Consider the following 25,054-nt stretch of genomic DNA (forward strand, 5'->3'; position numbering starts at 1 on the left):
ACATCTAACCTTCTCACCCCTAAAACACTTGTAGTACCCAAAGTCTTGAAGACTATGAGAGTACGCCAAATCATCCAGTACAATATCTTTGTCTCATTTTTCATTTAAAAGTCTGTGGAAGTAAGTTTGTCATCTTTGCTTGATAGAGGTCGCATCCACTAACACTTCACCTTCCTCGTCCTTGATACATTTTACTAGATCCAAGTCGCGGGCTTTTCTCTCTCGCGCTTTGACGAGCCTATACAATCTCTTATCCCCACCTTTCTCCCCTAACTCGATATATAAGCATTCAAAAGTTGTCGTCTTAGCACTGATGACCGTCGATTTCGCTTTCGTCTTCGCCTTTTTATAAATATCTTTAAGCCTACTCTTTTCTTCCTCATCCACGCACTTCAACCACTCCGTATAGGCAACCTTCTTAGCCTTCACTTTGCCTTGTACTTCTCCATTCCACTACCAATCTCCTTAACGACCACCAAATATTTCTCTCGATACCCCTAGAACCTCGGTAGCTACTTTTTTAATGCAATCAGCAGTCATGTCCCATGTGTTGTTCACATCCCCGCTACTACTCCAGGCCCCTAAACCAATCAACTTCTCCCCCATCTCTCGAGAAAGGGCGGGGGTTAGGCCCCCCATCTAATCCTCAGTCAGTCATAAAGGGTCTTCTTTCTCCTATTCCTCTTAATCTCCAAGTCCATTACCAAAAGCTTATGCTGGGTAGTAATATTTTTACTCAATCGATCATATGCTATTAGGACTAAAATTAGAATTTATCAATATCTAAAGTTACTAAAAGGATATTATCCCAAAAGATTAAGTCCACTTTATAATATGATTGATTAGTTAATTAAATATTATGATTAATGCGAAGCAAGCATTATTTTGAGGGTTTTGTGTATGTATTCTTCCCAACAGAGTCGGTTGATTAATTTAATATACTTTGACCAATAATTACCAGCCACTTTTTATTTGGTTATTATATTTTTCCCGTTCATCTTTACTTGTTCACTATAATATTTTAGAATATTTAATAATACTTGTTCAGTTTAAAAAATTAATGAATAATTTATTATGATGTGTCTATTTTACCCTTGTTATTAAATACTATCCATTTTTTCAATATTTATATAACTTATATTTAATAAAAATAATTTGATAAAATTACACTTATCATTTACTGCTTCTTAATCTCTCTCTCAAGTTAATAGTGAAAAACTACCGTTGGATAAAGGGAGTATAATTAAGTTTTAACAAAGGAAGATCTGTAGCACCTCAATATGTTCCATAATTTGCCATCCAACAATGCTGCTAATATTTTCTAGTTTCTCCTATAATAGGGCAGAGCTAGAAGTTCGTGTTCGACTACTCAATAATTTTATTTACTATATATATGTAAAATTAAATTTTGAATCGCATTATATAATTGATATTTATATTTTACGATTTTAGAATTTATAAAATTAAAATCTTGATCCAAAGTTTATGTTCCGAAAAATTAAATACTAGAACGATTTTGCGACTTCGTTTGCTTGCGTTTTAGCATTTAGAATTAACAGTTTTATTAGTCCGGAGCCAAATGTGTGAAAACAAGGCAATTGAAGAAGGGGAAAAAATGGTCAGTATATTTTAATTATGTTTGGTAGTTATTATTAGAAAAGAGGAATTAATTTAATTATTAGATGAAAATTTAATTTAGTTAAATGTGTGAAAAGGAGAAAATTAAAAATAATAATTTAAAGGGTATCGCAGGTATCAGTACGACTTGTAAGTTGCATGATCCTTGCGACTTTCTTAGGATTATTTAACAGCGTGAACGGCGTGAGTAGTAAGTCGCATAGAGGCTTGTGAATTTACCCTTTTGGTATCATTTAAAATTTATGTGCCGTTTTTGAAAATTTTGTTGCTCTTTTAGCTTTGGACTCGTAAAATGATGTATCTGAGAATAAGAGAGAATAAAGTTATTTGTAATTTTTTCAAATGGTAGAAAATTTTAAAGAATATGATAAAATAAATTGTGTATTTAAGTAATATCCGATTTCAAGTTTATTGGACATAATTTCCTGGTTGTTAGAAGTAAAATGCATAGGCCCATTGAGCTGAAGAAAATGGGCTTGAAGTGATTGACAGACAGGCAGCCCATCAGTATGATGATCAGCTTGTAATCACCTTTTTATGGTTTCACCATCGCAACGGGTCGTTTGGTATACAGACTATATTATTCTAAAATTATAATTTTTGGACTAATTTATTTTTGTAAACTTTACCTAAATTCCATAATGAAAAAAGTCTAATTACTATACATCCCTCATTGTACCAAAATTATCCGATATCCCCTTTTTTTCAACTTTTCTGATACATTAGTGATGTATCTGATACATCAATTATCTATAGAATAATTAATGAAGATCATCTATTTATGGATAGTATCTTAATATAAGATATGATTGGTTCTTTAAATCAATCACTGATCTAATTAATGGGATTAATTTGGTTAAAAAAATAACGGTTGTGTACGTGAAGATTCAAGCCAAAAAACAGAGCATAAATTCAAACCAAATTCGATTTTAATTTTTTTTCCAGTTTTGTTGATACATAAGTTATGTATCTGATACATCAACTTTAGATGTAGAATACTTAATGCATATCAGTTATTTATGGTTAGTATTTTAATGTAAGTTTTGATTGGTTATTTAATTGAATCACTGATCAAATTAATGGGATTAATTTGTTAAAAAAAGCAACTGTGATGTTCATGAAGATTCAAGCCAAAAAACAGAGCATCATCTCGAATGGAAAAAACAGAGCATCAATTCAAACCGAAGTTGATTTCAATTATTTTTTCACTTTTGCTGATACATAAGTTATGTATCTGATACATAACTTTAGCTATAGAATAGTTAATGCACATCAGCTATTTATGGATAAAAGATTGAGATAAGGTATGATTGACTCTTTATATCAATTACTGATCTAATTAATGAGATTAATTGGTAAAAGAAGGCGACAGTTATGTACATGAATTTTGAAGCCAAAAGTCAGAGCATCGACTCCAAGGAAAACAACAGAGCATCAATTCAAAGCAAACTTCGCATTTCATCAATTAATCGATATGAATATCCCGATACTATTGAGACATTCTGGAGTTTAGCAATCCGATATTACTTATGAACAATACAAAAATGATGGAATCGTTGTCGGTGACAATGTATCTTACTCGAATCTAAAAGCAGCAATCGCTGCTGAATTGAGTGTGGATGAATCAGAGAAAAATATTGAAATCCGATACATAGTTGAAGGTAACTCGTTGCCAATATATATTCGTAATGATATGGGTGTTAATCTTTACATAGAGTTGAAGAAGAAAGAGTCAGTTTCATAAATTATCCCCTGTGCATATCAAGCTCTGAATCAAATGCGAATGAGTCCCACATTTTTGGTTTAGAAGAATCTGGTAATGTCGCAAATTGTTATATAGCAGAATTGGATTTGACAAACTACATAGCTAATACAAATGGTGCGGAAGTGAAGGAGAATCAATTCTATAAGGATAAAACAACTCTAGTTGATGTAATGGCCAAATACAAAATCAATAATGAATTTAATTTTAAGGTTAAAAGATCCGACAGTAAAAGGTATGCGCATATTCTGCATTTGGAAATTTTGATGTTGGATATTATCCAACAGTATGTATCAGATACATATGAATGTGTGTATCTGAAACATTCTTAAAAAAAATTATTTTTTCCTGTCATGATACATCAAAACTCTATTTCTGCAACTCAGTTAAAAAATAATAATAATGCTGTCAGTATGTATCAGATTCATATGACTCTGTGTATCAGATGCTTTTTTTTTCATAATACATACTAAGAAGCATGTATCAAGTACATGCGTTGACACACTTTCTATCAGAATGTCACTTTGTTTGTTGATATTATATATGAAAAAATATTGATATGATACATGTCATTTTTTTTTATAAAAATGCAGTTATGTGTTAGTATGCTTTTCAGACGGCTGTTGTTGGAGAATGAAAGTTTCATGTTGGAAAAAATTCTATATATTCAAAGTTAGATATTTCAATAGTGAACATTCATCTGCACTAAGAGATAGGATTTTCAACAAAGTTCATGCTACAAAGGCTTTTGTTAGTGCATTCGCAGCACCTAAATTGGTTAATCATAAGAGAATTTTCACCCCTAATGATATACGAGAGGATATTAAATCAACGTATGGAATTGATATTACCTATCAACAGGCATGGCGTTCAAAAGAGCATGCTTTGGAGATGTTAAGGGGAAAACCTGCTGATGGATATAGACAGCTGCCTGTATACATACATATTCTAAAAACTGTATATCCAAATTCATACATAAGTATGCACAAGTCATCAACTGGTGAGTTCATGTATTTGTTCATAGCGTTAAGGCCCTTGATGAGGGGGTTTCAGTTTTGTCGACCAGTAGTTGTTGTTGACGGTGCGCATCTTGATGGACCTTATAAAGGGACGTTTGTATCAGCTAGCACACTTTATGGGGCAGGTATTACTTTCTGATACCGTTGCTTATTGAATAATAATGTGTCATCTCATTTGTCACGTTTGTTGTGATTCTGATGAATTCTAATAACTATTGTATCGCTATTATTGATTTATTAGGTTGCATATTGCTGTTGGCGTATGGTATTGTTGATACAGAAAATGATGCATCATGGACGTATTTTTTTCAGAATTTCAAGAATGCATTTGGTGAGAGAGACAATATGTGTGTTGTATCAGATAGGAACGAAAGCATAATCAAGAGTGTAAGCATGGTATTTCCCAATGTTCCTCATTTTGCATGCATGTGGCATATATGGAAAAATGTGTGTAATAAATACAGAAGGAGCAAAGCTGTACTAAGTGATATCTTCTATTCAATGGCTAAGACATACCGAAAAGATGAAGTCGATAAATTAATGGCCAAAGTTGAAAGAATCGATCAACGGGTGGCACAATATTTAAAAAATGCAGGATACGAAAAGTGGTCAAGGGTTCATGCCACTGTCAACAGGGATAGAATGATGACTTCTAACATTGCAGAATGTATCAATGGATGTCTTGTTGAAGCACGAGAGCTGCCTATAATTGATTTTTTGGAGCAAACGAGAATGTTATTTGGTGCTTGGAACTGCAAAAATAGGGAAATAACATCTTATACAAAATATACTTTTGGTAGAAAATTCAAATATATCCTAATTTCAAACATGATCAAGTATTCGAGAATGAAGGTACACGATAGTTATTTTTAAGTAGATAAGTACTTGATACATAGTTATTTGATACATTAGTTAGGTATAACCTGTGCTAATTAAGTAATGATACATCAGTTCTGATACATCATTTCTGTAATTGATACATACTTTCTGATACATATATGTGAAATTTATTTCTTGCTGGCTGTTGATTCATCAGTTATGTATAACATGTGCTAATTAAATAATGAAATATCAATTATGATACATAAGTTCTACATTTGATACATAAGTTCTGATACATATATGTAAAGATTATTTTCCTTCAGGCTATTGATTAATCAGTTATGCATAACATGTTCTAAATATATACTGATACATCAGTGTAGATACATTAGTTGTGTAGATGATACATAAGTACTAATAGATATATGTGAAATTTATTTATATCAATTTATTGCTTCATCATTTAGGTATAGCCTGTGCTAATTATACACTGATATATCAATTCGGATACATCAAATGTGTAGTTGATACATAAGTACTGACACATATAAACATAACATGTTCTAAATATATACTGATACATCAGTTCTGATACATCATTTCTGTAATTGATACATACTTTCTGATATATATATGTGAAATTTATTTCTTGCTGGCTGTTGATTCATCGGTTATGTATATCCTGTGATAATTATTACCCTTTTACATCAGTTCTGATACATAGTTGTGTATGTGAGAAAGGAGTACTGATACATATATTTGAAATTTAATTCCTGCAGGTTGTTGCTTCATCAGACTATCTTTATTCTGTTTACAAATTAGGTATAAGATACATTGTGTGTCTAGAAAGAAAAACATGCACTTGTGGTAGATTTCAACTAGATGAGATACCATGTCCACATGCAATTGCAGTGTTGAAGAGCAAGAACATTACTGACCTGCACCCATACTGTTCTGATTACTACAAACCAGAGGCGTTGACAAATACTTATGAATTACCAATGGTTCCAATGCCAGATAAGAAAGAGTGGTCTGCTCCGAAGGAAATTTTGGAAGAATTTGTCTTGCCGCCAATATACAAAAGGATGCCAGGAAGACCAAAAAAAGGGAGAAAAAAATTCGCTAATGAGAAGATAACAAGTAGCACAAATTCTTGTGGACGTTGTGGCCACGAAGGCCACAACAGAAAGACTTGTAATTTCATTCCTAAATAGATATGATGTTTGTGGTATCTCGGTATACATTCTATTTAAATCATATAATTACATCTATTTTTATATTTTATATTTGAGTTTGACACGTGACATAAACATAAAAATCTTTTTTCAGTTGATATGTATCAAGATTAGTACATTTTATTGCTACAATTTTTTTTAAAATAAAATACAGGACGTCCATCGATTCTTCTTGACTTGAATTAATGAAATCTCACATGGTTTATTTTTTGGATCGTTATTTTTTCAAACATAAATATTTTTGTCTTTTCGACAATCATAATTCCACAAGAGTTGTGGGTGATACATAAGATCTTATTTGATATAGGTTGTAGATTATCATATACAGTAAATCTTGATAAATGCAAATCTGGTACATAAACTAGATATATCATAAACGTTAAATCTTGAGGCATGGAATTCTTATGCAAAAAATTAATGTATCGGAATCATTAAATGTTGAGAAATGAGAATCTGATACATGTGCATGATGTATCATAATCAATAAATCTTGATTCATGAAAATCTCATACACATATAATATGTATCAGAATTCACAAATTATGACACTTATGAATATGATACTTGATACAAGTTTGATACAGTAGAATACAAAACATAAACTTTGATTTTATATTCGAGTTTGACACTAGATAAAAATATATAAATTTTTTCAATTGATATATGGAAAGATTATAACATACTAAATCTGATACATTACAGTTAATGTATCAGATACATTAAAAGTAGCAGAAATATTTAAAATGCTTACTATCAAAAAAAAACTATTGGACATCAATTAGTTCTTCTTGTCTTAGAGAGATATCTCTCCTAGGTTTTTTTGGATCATCGTTATCGCTAACATAACCATCTATGGCCTTCTGACAACCATATCTCTATAAGAGTGCGGCATATCTTGAACGAAAGAATTCAGCGTTTAGTCCAGTATTTGGAATAGAAATTCCATCACTAAGATATTCAGCAAAAATGGCCAGGAAAACTCCACAATCCCTGCAAAAAAAGGAATACACAAGTTTTTAAAAAATAAAATCGACATATTAATGATTTAGGTATATATAATTGTTAATACTCACAAGTTGTCACTTTTCTGTTGCGCAATTCCTTCAATATATTCAACTGCAAATAGGTGATGTGGTTCAAGCATGTTACCGGTTGATTTGTCCTTGTATGAATCAAAAGACGACCAATCAGTACATTTGTTGTTGTCAAAAAAACCACTGTCTTGTAGGTATGTTGGTAGCATTGCTGCTATCTTTTGGATCTCTAGGGAAGGGTTGCTATTTCTTCGTCTAGGCGATGAATCATACACATGTATCAACCTCTTTTTCAACACAACTACCGCAAGAACCCAATGAAAATCCCTGTCGTAGTTTACTAGAATGTATACCTCATCTACCAAATGACAGGGCAAACCGGCTGGTATTGAGAAACCTCTTATTATGTTCTTCACGGATCTCTCGTGATGAGCTGTAACAGTGGCCCTTGCCATATCTTCTTGGGTAGAAATATCAGGTGGAATGTGATAGTAGCGTGTGTGTGCGCATATTCGATGTAAATTTTAAAAATATAGTTTGTCGTTGTGTATCAATACTGATTGCTCAACTGCATCTTCGATTTCTTCCGAAGGTAGTAAAATATTACATCGATGTGCTGCACATTTTAAGAAAGTATTGGTTATATAACAACTAGCATCATGTATCGGATTATGTATGTATTAAATACATTAATCTATGTATGTATGAGATACATTAATCTGTATGTATCAGATAGTAAGTATGAGTTGTATCATATTCTTTATGATAAAATTTTTACCTCATCGTTCCAGCATCTGTTCGGCTGTGACATTAGGTAGAACCAGTTCTTATCTTTAGAAAATGCCACTACAAAGTCCATTTTTTCAAAGCCGAATGAAGAGCACTTAGATCTGTAATGATCCTCCTTCGGTTTCCTCAATGAAAGCTTGTAGTTTAATAACATAACAAATATAATACACAACTTGTATAGATATAAGTTGTATATATCATACTTACTTGTTGCCATGCAATTTTAGTAGTCCTTTATCTATCCATTGAGAGTAGTCTGTGAAAAGCTCGGATGGGGGATGATAGCATATACCAAAACCTTCAAAAGGGTGTGTCTGATGCATAACAGCTGACAAATTTTCCTTACCCTTTTCACTCGATCCAAAGTTTGAAAGATACGGCGACTGTAAGATCTTCGAAGGAATTCTGCTTCTTTGAAATGGTGTCTTCGCATCGTCAGACAATACATTGGCTTTTGATGAAAGAGTGGTTGGTAGCTGGCTATCGCGTAATAGACATTCATCCTGAACTTGCTCATGACTAACAACTGTCAATGGCATGGCTGGTAATGAAAGTCCGTATATTAGAGCATCTATCACATCCAGAGTTTCGGTCGAAAATGGTGCTGAAGTATTGGATTCCGATGTGCTTGGTTTGATTTTTTCTTTTTCAATCTCCTCAACTTGCTCTTCTACTTTGTCAGTTTTATCAACGGCTACTCTTTCATATTTCTTTCCAGTGTTCTACATGTAATGTATAACGTCATTACAAAACTTATTAATGTTGACTTTATCTCAGTAATGTATCTGATACATTACCTGTAATGTATCAGATATCAGCAATAAGCTGATTAGTATCTGCTCTTTGTGGTTCCATTTGGTGTGCTGATACATCCTTCAATTGTGGTGTAAAAATTAATGTTTCCGGTTCCTACAAATGTTAAAAAAATAATTACTTAATAAAAAACTGCGGATATCATACATTATCTTAAAAAACTAATTACTTAATAAAAAATTTGTTGATATCATACATCATCTGCTACAATGTTATGTTGTGATACATCATCCACCTTTTGTATCTTGACGGATGGTTCATCTTCCTGGAAACATAATAACATTTACTTATGATATATATGTACTAAATGTCTAGATATCTATATATTTAAAGAGGTTGAGCTTATACAATATATATATATATATATATATATATATATATATATATATATATATATATATATAACATCAAATTATTCATCAATTTATTTCTGATACATTACCTTTAATGTATCAGAAGAAACCTGCTGATCAAATAATTCTGGAACATCTGATAAAATATTTTGTTCTGATATATTGTCCACCTGTTTTATCATGGTGGATGGTTCAGGTCCCTGAAAACATAATAACATTTACATTTGATACATGACAATGAAAAGTATCTAGAAGTTTAAAAGCATAAATATCAAATATTATATGATGTATGTACCTTAATATCTTCCTGGATATTAGATTGGTCATTTTGTTAGGGGTGGGTCAGATTTATTTGCAAAATTGTGCACCTCCAATCCAGTAGGTGCTTGTTGTTGTTCAACCACATGGAATGTTTGATCAAAATCATCTGTTTTAAGTTTAGATGATGTGCCAGTCATTCGGTTCGCCATACTGTCGATGGCTTTCAAAAGATCAATATGATTTGAATCAATTTTATTCTCCAAACGCTTGAACTTTCGGTCAACCTTGATACAGGTATATGAAAAATCAGAATATATCACCTAATTAAAAGTATATTGTATGTGATACATCTTAAAGTAATAACTTACGTATCTCTTTAGAGACTTCTTTATGGACTTCTTCAATGCTTTGAATTGCATATGAACAATTTGATCCGAATGACCGGAAGATTCACCTCCTACAGCTTACTTTGCCGCTGGTACATTGTCAGGAGAAATAGGCTTTTCTGATTCATTTGGTGGTATGAAATCCTTGTGCATATTGGTTGTTTCTACTTGAATTGACTCTTTAGTAGGGGAAGTCTTCATTCTTTTGGAAGGAGGTGGAGAAGATGTATCAGCGACATGACTGGATCTTTTTAATAATTCTGTGGGTGGTGTTGTTGAAAAGTCCTCAAATCCGGGGACTTCATGAGGTTTTCTGAAATTGACCTTGGCAGCTGATGTTGAAGCTTCAGGTTTCTATTGGCTGCCATGAATGACAATAGATTCCATTTCATGTTGAGATTGGACAATGTTGGAGCATCGATACTGCAAAAAATATTGATTGATTGTCAGAAAATAAGTGAATAATTGATACATGTTAATTCTGATACATAAACATGATGTATTAGAAACATTAATCCTTCATACATGAGAAACTGATAGAAAAACAACATTATCTGAAGTAGTAGAATCTGATACATAAATGCAGATGTATCATGAGATGTAATTCTTGATACATTATAATTTGATACATAAGATAGAGTTTTCATGATCTGTAAATACTGATAAATGGGTTTCTGCTACATACAATTATATGTATCAGAAAGGTTATATAACGTATATGTATCAGATACATTATATCTTGATACATTTATATCCTGATACATAAATATATGAGCTGATACATCTACTTTATAAATCAAATTATACTGTATCAAGGTCATGAATATATAATGTATCTTAGATGTTATGTATAATGAATCAGTGCATAAACGAATAATATTCAATGCGTGTACCTCACTGATGATGGTAGACATGAAGGTCTCAAATTTTGGCTTCACAGTAACAACACGCCAGTTAAGAATTTTGGGAATTTTATTACCCACTCTTACAGCAATTTCAGAGAGAACTTGAGATGCACATTCATATATCCAAACATTCAGAGCGTATGGCATGCCGCCTAGACGATACGTTTATTTGGCATTTGAAAATTCCTGACGCATTCCTTTTATCAATTTTGAAAATGCTATTTTCCCCCATGGATATTGCTCATACCTATCATCTTCTACCATCTTAAAATCATCAACAGATATAGGTGCATCACCTAGTTGAGAAAAAAACAAAAGTGTGGATGAAGTAGAGAATGACCATCTGAACAGCGTCTTCGTTTGTTTTCCATCCTCCAACCAGAAAACGCTCAACGAAACAAGCTTTGTTGACCCCATTTTTGGCACCAGGAAAATATAAAGACAATAATCTACTTGTTTGGTCATCAGAATACCGAAAGTCATTGATATTACCGGTACATCACAAACCAGTAATGATGGCAAAATCATTTATTGTAAATCGTAGTATATTACCCTGCACGTGACGAATGTGCAATTCTTCTTTGTTTTTTTGCTCTACCTCAAGAAGTAAGAGGCATTTGATGATTTGCCCTTGAAAATTATAGTTTGGCATATCTAAGTAGTGATCAAATATGGATTGCCTAAATAACTTTATACCTTCTTCACCTATTGATGATTCAAAATCATCAAGAAAATTAGCCCTATATGCCATTCCGAATCTCAATGGGTGGGACGAGATCTTCTTGATGACGTATTTCATTCCCTGCATTGACATGAAAATGGTTAAATACAACTTGAACTTTATACGTAAATACGATGTATCATATGCATTAAAATATCTGATGCATGAGATGAGATTCTGATACATACAGAAGATGTATCAGAAGCAGTTATATATTATATTTTGATACATAAATGTAGATGTATCAGAATTATTAAAACTTGAAACAACAGAAAATGACACTTAAACATGATGTATCAAAAATAGTAAATCTCCAAAAAATTGCATTTGAAAAAGACATTATGTTTCTGATACACAAATGTAGATGTATCAGAATTATTAAAACTTGAAATAACAGAAACTGACACTTAAACATGATGTATCAAAAATAGTAAATCTCCAAAAAATTGCATTTAAAAAAGACATTATGTATCTGATACATAAATGATATGTATCAGAATCATTAAAACTTGAAACAACAGAAACTGACACTTAAACATGATGTATCAGGAATAGTAAATCTCCAAAAAATTGCATTTGAAAAAGACATTATGTATCTGATACATAAATGATATGTATCAGAATCAAAAAAACTTGAAACAACAGAAACTGACACTTAAATATGATGTATCAGAAATAGTAAATCTCCAAAAAATTGCATTTGAAAAAGACATTATGTATTTGATATATAAATGATATGTATCAGAATCAAAAAGACCTTCACAAAATTTTCCTTCTAAAAAAAAAACTTAATTGAACCCATACCTTTGGGAGATTAGGGCGTGTTGTAACCCCTTCAATCTTGTTGTCTATTTCTTTGGGTGCATGTTTAACTGTAGATTTCGACTTCAATTTCTAACGTAGCTTATTCATCACTACTGGATCATTACGATGTTTGGATCTAACCTCGTCGTAACCTTCCCAAGACGAATCAGAACCAGGTGAAACAAGAATTCCTTGATTTTTATTGGACTGTTTGAGACCATGAACGGATTTCATATGTATCATTGAAGGTATGAGAAAAAAAATAGAAAGATTTACAGAAGAAAGCAAAGGATAATAATTTTAGAAGATTTTTCAAAGATTTACAGAAGAAATCAAAAGATACAAATTTTAGGAGAAATCAGATTGAATGAGGATGAAGTGAAATTCCATATAAGGAAAGATTAAAATATACCTTAGTTGAAACCTTGAAATTGATTAACGGTTGAAGAGGATCAAATTAACTAGAGCAAATTAGGGCGAGGATGAAGGAGGAAGCGGATGTATCAGTGAGGGAGAGAGAGAGAAAGGAAAAAGAGGGATTTCGGAATTTTTTTTGATGTAGTAGAGAATAAAAGTAAATATAGCATCTTAATATGTGTAAAAGGATAATTTTCCCTTTATTTTTCTTGAGAGATGGGATAAAATAAGAGCAAACAATGAAAATCTTATTAGTTTAATGCCTAATTAGTAATTACATGCCTTTCCTTGAGTTTTCAAAATTACCTTTCGTACCACATTTACTTTAGTTTGCCAGATACATGTAACTTGGATACATGAGATCAAATTAGGTGTAGTTTTTTCAGATACATTGTATTCAAGTGTGATTCACATATATCCGGTATACATTGACTCTCTCGCTCGTCTCTCTCCTCTCTCGCTCGCCCCTCTTATCTGTCGCTCACCTCACCTCTCTATGTATCTGTATTTCAGAATATATCTGATATAAAAAATACTTGTATCTAGTATCAAATGATACACGTTGACTCTCTCTCTCTCTCTCTCGCCTCTCTCCCTATGAACTTGTATATTCAAAATGTGTCAAGTATCAAAGATATATGTATCTGACTTGAGATATGAAGGAATCGGTGTATCTGAATAAAATCTGATACGAAAAGATTACTTAGTGAGACTATATGTAATTATTTCAAACTCTAGAGTAAATTCGTTTTTACGGTTGGAATGTTTGTGTAATTAAATAATTTTTTTATTGTTATAAAATATTCCAAGTTGAATGAGATAAGGTGGAATATCCCATGATTAAGCATGTGATGAAATTGATACTATATTTGATTGATGATATAAATTTATCCTGCCATTAATTAAACACATTGTAAATTCTACACTAGGCTTAATCATAAGATATCCCACCTAATTTCATATATCAAACAACCCCTAAATAGCGGGAAATTATAGTTTTAATTATGGACAACAACATGTCTAGTGAAAATGTGAAATCCATTTGTATTTTTGTTATTGGAATTTACTGATTTAGTTGATTCAAATATATATCACAAAAATTTAGTAAATGAAAAAACACTCACTGCTAAAAGGTCGAGTTATTTGCACTTACAATTTAATAATGGATAGTACTTGGTCGAAGTTTTTAAAAAATGAAAGTTCAAATTGTGTTTCTATATGAATATATTTGGAAAAAGAAGATAAAAATTCATGAATGAATATCATTATTGTGATAGAGTGATAAATACTATTTTATTTTTAGTCTAAAGTTTTAGATGTGATCCCTAGTCGCCTTTGATCATAGGAAGAGATTTACCTCTAAAGTGTTTATCAATTTCTATAACATAAGTTTTTTTCCGTTGAGGATATCAAAAATAACCTCTTTATCTTTTCAAAATAAAGATAAAATCTGAATACGTCTTATTTTATTCAGACTTAATTTATGAAAATATATTAAATATGACAAACAAACAGAAAGGATAAAATGAAAACAAGTGAATGTATGCAAAAAATTCTTTTGGGGAAAATGTGTCTAGTATTTTATCATAGACTATATCAATTTCTTTTTTTCTTTTTTTCTTATACTTAAGGGAGTTTGTCATAAACTAGTTCTTCACAAAATAGTTAAAAACTATATTTGAGATTACATCTTTCTAGACATCAAAAGGTAAAAATAAAATAGACATTAAAATATAGAAGGGGATAGTAATATATTCCACTAATCAATAATCTTCATCTCTAATCAATTTTAGCCTTTGCACTGACCCAACAAAAGTCCTGCATAAAAACACAAATTCCAAAATTAACTATAATTTCATCAAAATAAAATAATAAAAATCTTGAAATTAATAAAAAATAAATTTTTAGACATACCTCCATGGTACATCACCAGCAAGAAGCCAATCACCTTCTTTATCCTGATAAGTAAGTTTATAGACATCACCATTTTCTTTACCTGTAATAAAAAAAATTAGAAAAATTTACCAATTTCCCCCAAAAATAGAAACTACCTAAATAAGAATTCTTAAACAACAAATAATCAATCCAGATATTCACAATCAAGAAATACTAAATTTGCTAAAACACATTTGTTATATTAAATTTATCCAATAGCGTCCATTCTGAAAGAATGTTCAATGCCGAAATCACTGAATGATTAAGTTGTCAATCTCTAAACTATATAACAATAACATCCTCAGTTTAATCCATGGGAAAAATCTAAAAGGAATGAAATATACATAAGCTTTATCTTTTATCTCTACAAGGGTGAAAATTCCATTTTCGATAACCGAACTTCAAACTATTACTTATATTATATTATTTAATCTACTTACCAAAACAAATAACATTCAACATTAAGTAGAATCATACACAAAAATCCTTTTAAAAATCCAAATTTAGAAAATGAAATAAAAAAAAATAAAAATAAAAATTTCTAAGTTGAGTTAAATTTAATTATACTCACTTTTTCCAAACATGGAAATTAAGGTGTCAGTGAGTGTCTTGTAAGATTGAAAAAGACTCAAGTCAATTTTCCTTGCAATTCCCACTCCTTCCATTTTCACTTTCACATACTTATAAATTGATCCTCTGCCACCACTGCTGCCGCCATGAACACCGCCGTTCTCCACCGTGACATAGTTAATTACGCCGCGGCGGCTCTGGTGGCAGAGCTTCTTCCTTAATGAATTAATTGGTGGCCACCCCACTACCCCATCTTCACCACCATCTTTTCTGTTCAATCAAATGTAAACAATGTCAACATTTCTTGAAAAAATATACATAAATAAGTTAGCGTTTGACCATAAATCTTTAAATATATTTTTAGTCGTGAAATTTGCTTAGATTGTGAAAAATTTGATCATCAAATATTTTTAAGTTTACAAAAATTGGCTCAAATACTTCTTACTCACGAAAATTCAATTTTTTTTCCAGTAAAATATATGTCCAAACACAATATCACGTACTCAAACTTTTAAGTTTTAACATCAAAATCTATGGCTAAACGAGAGCTAATAATCAAATCATTGGTTCAAAATTCAATCTTTTGAGTAGGAAATACCTTTGAGGTTCATTGTTTTGATCATTATCATCATCAACTTTGTCCCAAACAAGCAAAGGCAAAGTTTGAAGAACTTGGACATTATTTTCATCTTGGACATCAATAATTTTGAAGTCATCAAGATTATACCCTTTTGTTGAATTGCCACATAGAGCAAGCCCCAATTGAAGCTCCATCACATTTCTTGGACACACTTAGCTTAAGTAGATCAATTAAATGACAATAAACGTATTCTTGTATATAACCTATCCTTCTTGTGAAATAAAAAGTTGATACTCTCTTTCTATATATATGTATATATTTTGTGTGTATGTGTATATATTTATTTCACTCACCCACCCACCCCCTATAAAAAGAAGGGGGACATGGAGGAATGGGAAAATTTAGACAGAGAAGTGAATAAGGGGCAAGAGTTTCTCAAGTATGTCTGTATCATTGCTATACTTTTAGCCGACCCAATGGACACTAAGATACTTTTTTGGGCAGACAATAAGTACTTTATTATTTAATGTGTGTTTCATAAATTGTACTGTACATGCATTTTTTCAAACCCCCTCCCTCACCCCTTAATATGGTAAACATTTTATTAATTGCTATATTTTTTGTTATAGCAAATTCGGTTTGATTTTAAGTATAATTGGTTTGATTTATCGATTTTTAATTTTTAAATATGCTAAATTGATAACTAAATTAAGAAGATATTTATTATCGATTTTTGATTTATCGTTGTTTAGTCTTTAACGATTTGATTTTCAGTTTGATCAATAAAAAAATATTTTTAAAACAAATATATGACTTCTACAATAATTTTTGGAAATATTGAACATTACTGAAAAAGAAAAAATAGTTTCTTAATAAAAATATTCAAATGCTCATCAAATTTAATCCCAATTAGGATGAAATAATCTTCGAGTTGTTTACTAGCGAAGTCGAATTTACAAGCGAAGTAGAATTTTTTGAGAAAGTGGGTATGGATAGGGATGTGTATCGGTCGATTCGGTTCGGTTTTGAAGTTTATTGGTTTGACTTATCGGTTTATAGACATGAAAAATCATTATAGAACTATTAAGATATTGGTTTATAGATTATCGATTTATCGGTTATTGACCATTATTGGTTCGGTTATCGATTTAACCGTTAAGATTTGATACAAAAAAATCCATTGAAAATCACTTAGAGATAAAATGACAAACCAAATGAACCATGCACATTAGTTGATAAATTATGTCTTGCTCAAAAGCGAATGTGAAATATTGTATAATAACCAAGAGTTTGAGACAACAAGAAAAAAAAGTATGAAAATTAAACCATAAGTGAAGGAATTATACACCGAATGACAATAAATATAAATTATTAAGTTACTATCGAGTAATCGGTTAACCCGTTAACAAAATACCTTAAACCGGTAAGAACCGATAATTCGATAATAAAAAAAATTAAAACAATTACCGAATCCGCTAAATCAATAGCTCATTATCAATAAATCAATAATTTTTTTTGGTTCGGTTTTGAACAACCCTAGATATGGAGAAGAGGAGAAATCAGAAAAGGGAGAAGAGAGTTAAAAAAAAAAGAAGAAAAGAAATCAACTCACAATTCACAACACTAGCAGTCGCCTAATCCTTGTCGTAGTCGTTGCAACTCACAAATCATTGCCGCCACTGTTCTTAGTTCATTAGGTTTTGTGTTTTGACGTTGTGAATCTAAAGCGGCAAAGCCTAAAGGGTAAATACAATGTGAACTGTGAAGTAATGTGAATTGTAAATTGTGTAGGGTACTGTATGATATAATGATTATATATTTATAATAATATTTTTTATTTTATATTTGTGTATGAGTAAATATTTAAATAGTAAATTATTATAGTCTTAATGGGTTAATGACTTACCCAATAATCCACTACTAAAAAATTAATACTGAATCGATAATCTAATAATTTTTTTATAAAACTATTAAATAATTATTAATTCATCCACTAGCAATTAATCAATAATATTTTTTTTCGTTTCGATTTATCGATCGGTTCAAATTTTGAATACTTTCTAATAGCAAATAATTGCATGCTTTCCTATTTTCGATTTGAGTTAACTCCTGTGCACTCAAATTGTCAATCAAAGATCATCTAAAATATTGATAATGTTTTTAAGTTTATGTGTTTGATTTTTAAAATTTTAGTATTGAATTTATTATATTTTATAAAATTATGTATTGTGATTTATTATTTATTAGAATTTTAATGAATTTATATACATAAATTTATGCTTTGCGTTAGAAGTGTTGTTTCACTAATATTTTTTTTGTTATTATTTAATTTTTATTTATATATCTACTTTTTAATTCTAGAATAATTAATGTTAGGGGTAAAATTGGAAAAACATAAGTAATTATTTCTTGATTGTTTAAATTGACAATTATTTTGTAACAAGTATTTTTAGTTTACATGATAATTAAAAAGAGACGGAGGAATTATTAAATCCAGATAAAATCAAAATTTGTATGTTGCATCCGCCACTGCTACTATATGTAATTGTCGATAAATAAGTAAAATACTTCCTCCGTTCACTTTTACTTCTCTACTATTTCTCAAAAATAGAATTTCACTTTTACTTGTCATTTGTAACATATCAAGAAAATACAATTAAGTTTTATTATGTTTTTTCTTTAACATTAATTTCTTATTTCCCAAATTATTTTTCAAGATCTAATATTAAACATCAATTAATTAGAACAGTGTTGTAAAACAATCATGTTAATTATTATTTTTTTAATGAGTGTCTCAAATTTAAATATGATAAGTAAAAGTGAACAACCGGAGTAGATAAGTTCTAAAAATCTCAGGTATATTTCAATTGAGAATGATTTATATAATATACATTTTAAGTAATTAACTTATCTATATAACTGACATTAGAGAACAACAAAAAAAAATTCTCCAAAATTTGATCAGAAAGTGTTTAACATGAATACTTTATCATGTCTTTAAGTATTAAGTTGAAACAAATCACAGTTCAATTGTTTTAATAAAATTTAAATCATAAATCATAATAAGTGTTTTGATTGCACAAATATATTTTTTAAATTGTCAATAGATAGACTAAAATTCTTCCCTCTATGAATCCTATCTTTATTTTTCTCTGACCCAGCATTTCATTCTGTCAGAAATTGTTCAAACTTGTCCTGGCTATTTCTTTTTCTGGTTCTAAGTTGAGCATGCACAACTTGATGTATTCACTTTTTTTTTGGTGGATGGGTGTGGGGGGTGGGGGAGGGGAGTTGTCTTTGGATTAAAGTTTGGTTTATTTTGTCAGTCATAACTGGCAAATATTTATAACAATTTTTTTTTTGTAATAGTGACATTTGGAAAAGTTTATGTGTATCTTAATTAATTTTAAAGAATTTCTATTATCTTTTGTCAATATGAGTATTGGATAATTTGGTAGATCAAAATTTAGATATGCAAATTTTTTTATATAAAAAACAATTAAGGATTAACAATTTATTTAGGCAGAATATAAATAGTACTAGATATAGGAGTTCGTGTCAGTACGGGCTCAATACATATTATTTTTTGTCTCAATTTATGTGATACAGATGAAATTTGAAAAGTGAACCAAAATTTTAATTATTTTTGTCAAATATTTTAAGTTAACTTCTTTTATGATTTTATATATTTTTAGTTGTTAATTATTGTGATTTAGAGTATATTTTACGTAATTTTCAAATAATATATGTTCTTTCATCTGTTCTTATTTATATGACAAAAATAGAGAGTCAACCATAGTTTTTATATGTTTTTAAAAATATTTTAAATTGTTAATTATTGTGATTATAGAAATTTTAGTGTAATTTTCAAATATATAATGTATTTTGAAATTTGAAGAGCTGTCACTTGTAGTATCTTATTAGACAGTGAAATATTTTATATTCTTAATTATTGTGATTTTATAGCACTTTTAAAGTAATTTTCAAATATATAATAAAAAGATTAAATTGGTAATTATTGTGATTTATAGATGTAATGACCATGAAGGTCATTTTTGGCATTTTCGATAAAATTATCGTTTTACCCCTCCCGTTAGTTTTCTCGAGTCACTTTTGTTTGGTTTTGAAAGGTATTTTTTGGAAATCTCGTGAAAAATTGAGTTTTTGCTTGAGAAATGGGTACTAAAGGCTTAAGTTGTCAAAATTTGAGTTTCGGAGTCATTCGGAGTTTCGAGTTTTGGAATGGAATTCTGTCGATTCCATCAGCTCCAACATGCGGAAATTGATAGGGTTGTCGGAATCAGATTTAGAGATAAAATGGGAATTTTAGGTCCGAAGTTGGAAATTGTATTAAAGTTTGATTCAAATTTGACTTTGGTCAACATTTGAGGTTTGGGTGCTTGGATTGGATTTCTGATGGTTCCAATGATTTCGGAAGCTGATTCTAATGTTAGAAATGGTTTCGATATAATTTTTAGAGGTACCGAAGGAATTTTGAGTATTTCAAGTGCCGAAAATAGTTTATTTACGACTTATCTGATTTCGGGTCAAGGAGGCCTCAAATTTGAATTCTGATAATTCCATTGAGTCCGCAACATCGAATTTTGTAGGGTTGCATATATGGTTTGTGTTCACGAGATTCTGAACGAATCCCGAGGATCTATTCCGTGACTTTGAGACTTGTCAAAGATCTGTTATCTGGTGCCTGATATTTCCTTCTCTGTGTTTGTGGAGGAGATTTCACGTTCGCGGAGCTTACTGAGTCTCATCTCCTCGTTCGCGGAAGATAGGTCGTGTTTGCGGAGTGTACTGAATCACTTCTCCACTTCGTGAAGGGTGATCCACGTTCGCATAGAGATAATTTTGTTGTCTCCGTGTTTGCGGAGTAAGTTGTCCGCGTTTGCGGAGAATAAATGTGGATTGAGCAGTGTTTAGTCGGGGTTTAAGCCATTTTTCACCATTTTTGAGTTTTCAAACTTTGGAAAGGTGATTTGGAAGGAGTTTCTTGCGGAAAAAACATTGGGAAAGCTATTCTAACCTAATTTCTCGATTCCCATTACTTATTTGGATTTTTAGATATGAAATTGATGATTTTGAGTTGGAGGAATTGAGGTTTTTCAAGAACAATACAAAATTGGTTTTCTAAGAATTTTCAACTTATTTTAACCCCATTTTTCAAACGGATTTCACCATTAGATTCCTGATTACTTGATGAACATCTTCATCTAAAAATAATCAGATTCCGAATTTAATTTGCGATATGAGATTTTTGATCCTTTTACCCTTTTCACCTGAATTTCTTGATTTTAGTGTCAATAGATTCGAAATGTGATTGTGAGTCTATATTTGATTAAATTGTGGTGATTGGGAGTATCATCGGAGAATAAAAATGGTGATTTCGGATTGTTCGTGACTTTTTGGCTAAGCCAAGTGAAATTCTAACCTTTGTTTAGTATGTTGAACCTTGTATTTTCCTATGTGAGGGTATTAGGGGGTGTTCGGTCATTAGATTGGATTGAATTATATGAGATGAAGGGTGATAGTGAAAATACGGATAAGGTTAATTGTCTAAGTGTTGTGAACTACGGGACATTGGTCTATTGTGTGATTGTGAATTATATAGTATCTTATGTGAATATTTATCCTATTTTTTACTCATTAATTGTGCATGTATTATATGTGTGATGGCTGAGAAATGATATGAGTAAGGTACTGAATATTAAGATCGAGGTTTCTTCCGACGGCCGAGGTCTCTTCCAACGGATATTATGGCCGAGGTCTCTTCCGGCAAATATTGGCCTAGGTCATTTTCGACGAATACATGGTTTATGTGAGGCCCCATGGATTTCGGTCTGAGGTGATCAACGGATGTGTATCGTAGGACAGACATGCATCACGATATTTGACATTGCATTTGCATCTATTTCATTCTGTGATTTATTATGATTGAGATTTCTTGTATTTGCCTGAGTATAGTGGTGAGAGCGTACTTGTACTTTCTATTTGTGGACTGTCTAGTATTTAGTGCAATTGTGATATAAACTGTATAGATTGAGTTGTTTGAGTACAAGTGTGTAGTTGTGAAGGATTGTGGTCGGAATGTCAAGAGTACATGTGTTCCGCATTGCTTTACTTAGAGTTTAGTTTCTATTTTGCTGAATATCGTGTTATTGGTGCTCACCCCTTGCTTCTACATTTATGTAAGATCTGAGCCCGATACCTCTTTCTCTTAGTACCTCCTTGATCAGGCCGAGCTTTTGAACGCTTAAGAGGTTGTAGCTTGTCATATTCTGCAGACTCTCGTCGTCCATTTACTTTATGTTTTGTTCTACTTAGGAAATGAGACATATATATATTTGTATATTTTCCATTTTTATTGAAATAGTGGCTTGTACATGTGACATCAAGTTTTGAGTAGTTTAGAATCTATTTTTCGCTTATCCTTATCTATATCGTTTTAAACTTTATATTTCCGCTTTCATTCCTGTTTATTTTAAATTATTCAGACTTTTAGGCTGACTCGTCTTGGTAGGTTAGGAGAATGCCATCACACCCGAATTTGGATCGCGACAATAGTACTATTAGCATAATTAATAAATATATAGCAAATTAAAAAAATAAATAAGATAAATAAATTAAAACGAAAAAACGATAATATTTCTGGAGTGGACCCATTTGGAAGCACACAGCTCAAGCAGGCATATGGACCATGAGCTGTGTGCTTCAAGCCTCTTCTATATAATGTATAATATACTCAAATTTGGCCTTAAAGTATTTCAAATTTGAGAGTGCACATCTAGACACTTCAAGTCGATCTCAAATGAAAACTAAACACGCCAACTCGTTCTCCGTTGCGTCTCTATACACACCCGATATTGATATGACATATAAAATTTTAATGTCTAGATGATTATTTTGTAATTAGTTGGAGTGTTCAACCGATACAATAAAGATGATTTGAAATGTTTAGACGTCCATATTTAAAATTGAAGTATTTACTTGTCAGTCAAAGGCCAAATTTCAATATCCATTTACGTATAAAGGTTTTTTTTATCGCTAAATTGAGATTAATTAATATTATATATTTTTATTTGAAATGTACTATTATTGTTGAATTTAGTGCGCACACAATAAAAAATACAGTTGTGGAGAGAGTGAAACTACACGCATTGTGGGGAGCGTGAGCAAGCAAACTAAACTCCAATACCAGCCAAAACCCTAGATTTCTGAGTCCTAGGCAAAAATGTGTGGTGTTTCTTTCTTATTTATCAAAAAAATAGATTAAAAAAATTAAGATTCAAAGCTTATGAGTCCAAAAATAGTAGTTAAGAATTGTAATATGTTTAAATTATTAAATTATTAAATTTTAAATTAAAATTATTAAATTTGATTGAGTTCTACCTTAAACATTAGAGTTAGAATCATTTTTGAAATTTAAAGTTGGAGATTCTATTTTTGTTACGTTATTTGGTACTAAATTAATAATTTTATTCAAATTCAATAAATTTATCAAAGCAATATAAATGTTGAGTTAATATTACTAAATTCGATTGGACCCGTAAGATATACACTGCTCTGCCCCCATACGTAATATTTATTTTTGGGAAAAAGGCTCAAATATGCCATCGAACTTTGAAAAAAGACTCATCTATGTCATCCGTTAAAAGTTCGACTAATTTATGCCATCGAACTTTGAGAAAAGGCTCATTCATGCCATTATTTTTAAATTAAAAATATTTTCCGTTATGCAAAATTATTTTGTACACGAGGTCAATTATGATTGGGCCACGTTATTAATTAAATTATTTTTTGAAATGAAAAAAATTCAAATATGCCATCGAACTTTGAGAAAAGGCTCTTCTATGCCATTTGTTAAAAATTTGACTCATTTATGCCATTTCAGTTAACAAATAATGTCATGAATGAACTTTTTCTAAAATAAAAATGACATAAATGAGTTTTTTTCTCAAAGTTTGATGACATATTTGAGTCTCTTTCCTTAATCAAATATCTTAAATTTGAATTATTGCGATGAAATTGCTTTCAGCAAAGAGTATTTTATTTCTCAGAATAAAATTTATGGTGAAATCTAAGTCACGAAGATTTTAAATAAGTACTCTCGCAGATCCATTTATTGTTGATTTGATACCATTTTAATAAATAAATAAATAATAATTTCACTAAATCACTCATAACTATTAAGTCATTTAAGTATCTGATAATGAATTTAATTGTCAATTATAAAAAAATAGATATAAAATAATAAATTATTTCTTAATTTTTCAAACTAAATAAATACTCGGCTTTTTGTAAATACTTGTCATTTTATTCCTGCACATCCTTAAAAAATCATTAAATAAATATTAGTTTAAAATCTTTTTCGGCTATTATATAATTAGTCTAATAAATTAGTCGAGAAAAGGGAGAGGAGTGAGGCGGAATAAGTTAAAGTCTTTGAGGGTTTATCTCACAGTTACTTTGATCCATTAACTTCCAAGGGTTTATCTCAGAACCACCTCAATCCGTTTACCATGTAAAAAAATACATCTTTTATAAAAAAAAATTGCTAATCATATTAATAATATTAGTAAATATTTATTAAATAAAAAAAATATTTTCAAAATAACTAAATTATGACGGATAAAATAATAAAATATAAATAAACACTCTCAGGCTTAAGGGACAGCCAAAAGAAAAGTGGGGTCTACTAAAGTTTCCATTTCATGTAAATTTGTATTCCTCCCTCCAGACATGCTTTGAAGTTTGAACTTGTGTTTGTCACAAGTACATTGCATTTTTGCATGTATTTGAATTTTGCAATTTCATTTTTTAAGAAGTTATTTATAACCTGTTTGGATTGACTTATTTTTAAGTAGCTTATAAGTTGAAAACTGTTTATAAGTTAAAAAAAGAGTAGGTGCAGGTTAATTTTTTTTTCCTGACTTATAAACTGTTTTCAACTTATAAACTGCTTAAAATAAATTTATTTTAATAAACTCAACTATTTATT

General features: G+C 30.5%; 1 protein-coding gene and 1 pseudogene across 1 annotated transcript; one reads left to right on the plus strand and one right to left on the minus strand.

Annotated features, from left to right (window-relative positions):
- Positions 1–3,112: 3,112 nt before the first annotated feature.
- Positions 3,113–6,455, plus strand: LOC129892974 (uncharacterized; annotated as a pseudogene).
- Positions 6,456–14,500: 8,045 nt separating this feature from the next.
- Positions 14,501–16,438, minus strand: LOC129892648 (auxin-responsive protein IAA20-like). The gene is made up of 4 exons (XM_055968234.1): positions 16,063–16,438; positions 15,466–15,734; positions 14,874–14,955; positions 14,501–14,777 (listed from the first exon to the last, which is right to left on the minus strand). Exons 1-4 carry the CDS (start codon positions 16,236–16,238, stop codon positions 14,723–14,725), a joined length of 582 nt encoding a protein of 193 aa, XP_055824209.1. The 5' UTR covers positions 16,239–16,438; the 3' UTR covers positions 14,501–14,722.
- Between the last annotated feature and the right edge of the window lie 8,616 nt (positions 16,439–25,054).

This window comes from Solanum dulcamara, chromosome 6 (genome assembly GCF_947179165.1).
Source record: "Solanum dulcamara chromosome 6, daSolDulc1.2, whole genome shotgun sequence".
Classification (NCBI taxonomy): domain Eukaryota; kingdom Viridiplantae; phylum Streptophyta; class Magnoliopsida; order Solanales; family Solanaceae; genus Solanum; species Solanum dulcamara.